Source organism: Acanthochromis polyacanthus, chromosome 14, assembly GCF_021347895.1.
Source record: "Acanthochromis polyacanthus isolate Apoly-LR-REF ecotype Palm Island chromosome 14, KAUST_Apoly_ChrSc, whole genome shotgun sequence".
In the NCBI taxonomy this organism is placed as follows: Eukaryota; Metazoa; Chordata; class Actinopteri; family Pomacentridae; genus Acanthochromis; species Acanthochromis polyacanthus.
In genome coordinates, this window is record NC_067126.1 from 4,025,823 (window position 1) to 4,032,019 (window position 6,197).

At 41.5% G+C, this 6,197-nt stretch overlaps 1 protein-coding gene across 1 annotated transcript; it reads left to right on the top strand.

Annotated features, from left to right (window-relative positions):
• Positions 1-1,879: 1,879 nt before the first annotated feature.
• LOC127537208 (uncharacterized) lies at positions 1,880-6,197 on the top strand. Its single transcript, XM_051959236.1, has 4 exons — positions 1,880-2,222; positions 3,885-4,963; positions 5,214-5,530; positions 5,697-6,197. Exons 1-4 carry the CDS (start codon positions 1,977-1,979, stop codon positions 6,050-6,052), a joined length of 1,998 nt encoding a protein of 665 aa, XP_051815196.1. The 5' UTR covers positions 1,880-1,976; the 3' UTR covers positions 6,053-6,197.

Genomic DNA, 6,197 nt, shown 5'->3' on the forward strand with positions numbered 1-6,197 from the left:
GACCTCACGCTGTCTCCTCACCTGTCCGTGACCTCACGCTGTCTCCTCACCTGTCCGTGACCTCACACGGTCTCCTCACCTGTCCGTGACCTCAGACTTTCATTTCCACTACGTTTTGTTTCTCTCTGGTTTGATTCTGGTCTCTGACTCTTCTTCGGTATCTGCTTTTTCATGATTTATATTCATGATATACAGAACCTGTAAGTCCGCTGTCAGAGCGTGAACGCTCGTCGTCGTCCGCCTTCCTTTGATTTCATTAAACAGCTGCAGCTTCACAGAGGAAGAAGCTGAGCAGCCTGAATGCAGGTGACACGGCGGCGGCAGCTTCATAAATTATTTACATCTCCTCCAAGGAGCCTCATTAACCTGAACGCGTTTGTACAATTAGCTCAGCTGCTGCACACATTTACAGTTTCCACAGTGAAATTACTGAAACAGAGGAGGTCAGATTGAGGTCAGATCCTCCCTCTGTACGGTGAGCGGAGCTTCCTCTGGAGAATCGCTGCTTTTCTTCACTCATAATAACGCTCACATTAGCAACCATAAAGACATCGGATCGCTTAAGTAAATAAAAGAATAACGTGACAGCTCCTGTAATAATCTGTGTTTTCCCCGGCTGGTTACCATGGATACGGCAGTGTATCTACCTCTATAATTGGCTAGTTATGTTATTATTCTTCACGGAGCCTTGCAGAGGTGAACAAGTTTTGTTTGAGTTAATTTAAAACATCGCTTCAACCAAATTACCAGAAAAGCACACGAACGAAATAACAAAATGAGAAGCTCTGTGTTCAGCCGCTTAGATTGAATTTGGAGATGAATTAGCTTATAAAATATGAAAATTTACCTGAAAGATTGTGTTTCTGAAAACAAACCTTTGTGACTCTGAACACTGAACACAATATGCTCACTTTTTATGCTCAAATTTAGGAAAAATTGACTCAAAATTATGGAAAATAAGCCCAGAGTGAAGAAAGATAAGCCAATACTGAAGAAAATAGAGCTCAGAGTGAGGAAAAATAAGCCCAATGAACAAAAATAAACCCATAGTGAAGGAAAACCGAGCCCAGAGTGAAAAAAATGAGCCCAGAGTGAGGAAACATGAGGCCACAGTGAAGAAAAATTAGCCCAATAAGTTCACTTTTTATTGGAATTACTCTCCAGAAATCCTTTTTTTCCTAGTCTGCAGTCTAATCTGTGAAGCCAAAATCACCACACAACATTCAAATCCTCACAAATCTCAGTTTAACTCCTGAAAGACGTAAAACACAAATTAAACTGGGCAGCCACACCGTAAAACGTACCCTGATTTATCATCTATTTTCCTCTCAACTGGACCATAACTTTCCAAATAAACAATGTGCTGTGTTAAAAAAGACTTCAAACTAGCATTTGAGACCATAAATCCATTAGAAAGATGTTCACTGAGGTTACAAATTGAAATAAAAATAATCATAAACCTTTATACAAATATACTTCCAGAAGAGTCGCCCCCTGCTGGCTGTTAGAGAGAATGCAGATTTAATTTTCTACCATAATAGATGACCAGGTGATGCTAGGAAATGTTTTGTTCAACCAGCTATGCTGTAATGTATCATTCAGATCCAGAGCTGTCAAGTAACGAAGTACAAATACTTCATTACCTTACTTAAGTAGATATTTTGGTTATCTATACTTTACTGGAGTAATTATTTTTTGGACCACTTTTTACTTCTACTCCTTACATTTTCATGTAATTATCTGTGCTTTCTACTCCTTACATTTTAAAAATTGCCTCGTTACTTCATTTCGACTTGTTTTTATTCCGGCTATCCAGATAAAATCCGCCATCCGAATAGAATTAATTTAATTGTGGTTGGATGAGAAGTCTCAACGTGACACCATTCCTATACCCCATTGGTTTCAAAGCGATGCAACGCGCTTGCGCATTACACACCCGCACACCGGAGCAGAATGTAGAAGCGTTAATACAGTAAATGGTGGAAGAGAAAATGTCCATGGCGGCAGACGAGGAGCTTTCCCAACCAAGCACCAGTGAGGAGGGTGCAGGCAAGGAAGACCAACCAACCCTTGTTCATCCCTGGCCTTATCTGGAGGATTTTTTTGATATAACAGGATGCAAAAACAACTCTTTTCGCATGCAATGCAAACTGTGCGCACCGAAGTACCACGAGCTAATGGCTTTCAAAAACTCACCATCAAATTTAAAGAAGCATATTGAGGTAAGTTCTAAGATTCAGTCGTGATCTGCTAATAGTAAAATTGCAATGTTTGCTATGGCTGGGTAAATGCTAAGACATGCCATGCTTTGCATGCTAGCTTATGATTCAATGTTGCAAGTTTGTTTGGTGGGCTCCGTGTAAGGTTTAAAATTCGACGTTAGCCAAATGTTTTCTGAGCTTGTATTGTTGTTATATGCAATATTTGTAAGTTAACCCTTTAAGCTTCAGTCAATTCCAGCTGTTTTCAGTACAAAAAAATCGCTAATATTCTATTTTTAAATTAAAAAAATTACGAAAAATACAGGGAATATTGGACGGGCATCGCGAGGTGCATTTCCTTGAAAATGACCGATTTGGGGATTTTATACCGACTTCAGGACATGTTTTGGATAAAATAGTTTACTGGCTTGTGTCATCTGGATGTAAAAGGTTGGATTATGGCCGTTTTTTGTGGAATCTTTTTTTTGTGTGTAATAATAAACCCGGAAATGTGAGTCGTGCTGTGTGCGTTGAAGCCGTGTATAGAGAACGGATGGATGAATATTCGTTTTTGTCGGACAAATGTGTTTTTCTCACCCGCTGTGGTAATCGCATCTGAAAGTGGTTTATACCGGCGGATTCATGAGAATCTAAGCTTTCCATCGGCGTATAGTGTTTGTATAATCGTGTTTACAGCCGTCGGACATTCTTGAAATTCCTATGCAAATTAGTAGGTGTACCGCCGGCGGTACACTGAAGCGTAAAGGGGTAACTGTGCAGAGCTATTCCGCAGCTGGTAAATAAGGCAGGCAGTTTACAAGAATCTGCATAATTATTATCTCTGCCAGGAGGTTATGTAATCACCAGAGTTTGTCTCTGTGTGTGTGTGTGTGTCTGTGTGTGTGTGTGTGTGTCTGTGTCTGTGTGTCTGTGTGTGTGTGTCTGTTAACAGCATAACTCAAAAAGTCATAGACGGATTTTCACCAAATTTTTACAGGATGTCCGGAAGAGCAAGAGTAAGAATCGATTAGATTTTGGAGGTGATCTGAATCACCGTCTGGATCCAGGAATTTTTTGAAGGTCGAAGGACAATTGAGAGATGGCCGCCAGGCCATCTCTCAATTTGACAGAGATTCCTGGATCCAGACGGTGATTCAGATCACCTCCAAAATCTAATCGATTCTTACTCTTGCTCTTCCGGACATCCTGTAAAATTTGGTGAAAATCCGTCTATGACTTTTTGAGTTATGCTGTTAACAGACAAACAGACACACACAGATAGACAGACAGACAGATGGCATGGCGGAGGTATGCGCTCTCCGAGTGCTTTTCTAGTTCTGTCTGTGTTTGAACGTGCACGTGCCTGTGTTGGACATGTCATATGGGTCATTGTAAAGAGGCCCAACTTTCAGCCAAATGCTGATGTGTTTAAAATGTTTAAAACTAATTAAAGTCCCATTATCTCAGCAATGCCAGCACCTGCCTGTGGTCCTAAGAGAGTTTGGTCTGCTTAACATAATTACATAGACAAGTGAAACTACTCCCTAACTTGTAGTCTAACCTTCATTCATGAACTTCAAGAATGACATTTAATACAACAGAGGTCCCATACAGTCTGAGTTTGTGGTTTGAGTTCAATGATGTGAATCTCAATCTGTGCCTGTGCATTCATTTTCTCCACAGAAGAAACACCCTACTCATCTGGAGAGGTACAAGCAACTCACTTCAGCATCCCTCAAAAGGAAGACATCAGCTGAAGATTCTTTGGCCCCACCCTCCAAACAAACCAAGCTGTGGGAGACTCGTAAAGTTTCCCAGGCAAGTGTGGACAAATTAGTTCTCAAATTCATTGTCCAAGGCTTGCACCCACCGCACATTGTTCAGCAACAGGGCTTCATTGATCTTGTGAAACATCTTCAGCCAAATACAAATGTCATGACACGCAATACTGTTGTCAACAAAGTCACAAATGCCGCTGTTGAAATGAAAAGCAAACTGAAAGCGGCCCTTAGTGAAATTGAGTTCATAGCAACAACAACAGACTGCTGGACAGCACACTGTCGCAGTTTCATTGGTGTCACAGCGCACTGGTTTAACTCCCAGACCATGCAGAGATTCTGTGCTGCCCTGGGATGCAAGCAACTTAAAGGGTCACACACATTTTCTGCACTGGCTAGTGCCCTAAATGAAATTCACACAGAATTCAATATCAGAGACAAGATCATTCGCACTACAACTGACAATGGATCGAACTTCCTGAAAGCCTTCAGAGTTTATGGGAAGACTGACAAGAACAACAATCCTGAACCTGTAGGAGAGCGTGCTGAAGAAGAGGACGATGGTGGCCAAAATGATGATACTGATGAAGAAGAAGAAAGCATTGAGGGTGTTGAATTTGTTGATACTGGAGCCCTTTTGGACAAAGATGACTACTTGGAATATCAACTACCCAAGCACCATCGCTGCGCCTGCCACCTCCTCAATCTGGTGTCCACAGTTGATGCTTCAAAAGCAGAGGACAACCCATTGTACAAGCGCATATCAAGGTCCACATTTGCCAAATGCTCTAGCCTGTGGAACAAAAGTTCAAGAACAACCATCGCATCTGAAGTGATTAAAGACCACTGCACACTCCAACTGATAAGGCCTGTTGCTACAAGGTGGAATTCATTCTTCTCCGCTGCGGAAAGAATTGTGAGAATAACAAGAGAACAAGGTGAAGGAGCACTTGCAGCTGTCTGCAGTAAGCTGGATATACAAAAGTAAGTGTTCGTTTTTCTGTCTTCTGCCTTTAATAAAGAGATTACCCAATCACTGTCACAATTTTATTCTTTTGAATGCACAATATGCAGTCCCCATGTTTACTCTGGATGTTATTTGTAGCAACATAACTAAATTTCTGAAAGTCTCAGATGACAGTATTTTCCTTTTTAATTATCAGTTCCTTCAGTTAAAGGTTCTATATCAAGTAAGCTAAATGTTCCATGTTGTATTTTTCTTTTATTTGTGCAGGTTTACTCCAGTGGAACTTGCATTTCTTGCAGAATATGTGAAGACAATGAGCCCAGTGGCCAAGGCAGTGGATGTTCTTCAGGGAGAAACCAGTGTGCAGATGGGATGGCTGCTCCCCACCATAACTCTACTAAAGACCAAGCTCCAGAACCTTCAGGTCACCTCCAAGTTTTGTGAGCCTTTGATTGCTGCACTTCTTTCTGGCATTGAAAAACGCTTCGGAGAAATGCTTGCAGATCCAGAGCTGATAGCCGCAGCCATTCTGGTTCCCAAATTTAAAACCTGCTGGACAAATGATGAAAACATCTTGAAACTTGGTAAGTATCTCACCTCTCAACTTGCTCTTAATATGTGTAATTTCTTTGGGGACAGTGAAATGAGTTTGAAATGACATTTAACGACACACGCACAGAACAATCAATGGCACAATTACTACACTGTAATATAATGTAAATTGTTTGGATTTTTGTTTTTATTCCACAGGCCTTGACTACATAAAAAGCCACTTGAGCTGTCAGGAAAGGAATCCTGTCTCTGAGGGCTCCCTGTCATCTGAGGAAGAGGACTTCTTTTCCTCCTTAAAGAAGACTGGCCCCCTTGAAAAGACCCAGCAGCTGGATGCATACCTGGGGTGCCCAGGAGACATGACAGAGGTGATGAAGTCCTTCCCAGCTGTGTGCCACCTATCACTGAAGCTTAATACGGCACTCCCTGCCTCAGCAGCCTGTGAAAGACTGTTCAGTGTTGCAGGGCTGATCTTCAGGCCAAGAAGAGCGTGCATTGGCTCAGTAAACTTTGAGAACCAGCTACTTTTGCGGCTGAACAAAGACTATTGGTAACTCTTTGTTGCTTGTCCTTTGCTTGACTGATGTCAGTCTTTATGTTAAAAGTGCCTGTTACATCTCCTTAAATTTGAATCGTTGCGATTACCTACAGAAATGGGCATGACCAAGAATGTGGCACAATAAAGGTTAATTGATAATA

Coding starts and splice junctions, on each gene's coding strand:
- LOC127537208 (XM_051959236.1), top strand. CDS start 1,977: ATGGTGGAAGAGAAAATGTCCATGGCGGCAGACGAGGAGCTTTCCCAA. Junction 2,223..3,884: donor ATTTAAAGAAGCATATTGAG/GTAAGTTCTAAG, acceptor TTTTCTCCACAG/AAGAAACACCCTACTCATCT. Junction 5,531..5,696: donor TGAAAACATCTTGAAACTTG/GTAAGTATCTCA, acceptor TTTATTCCACAG/GCCTTGACTACATAAAAAGC.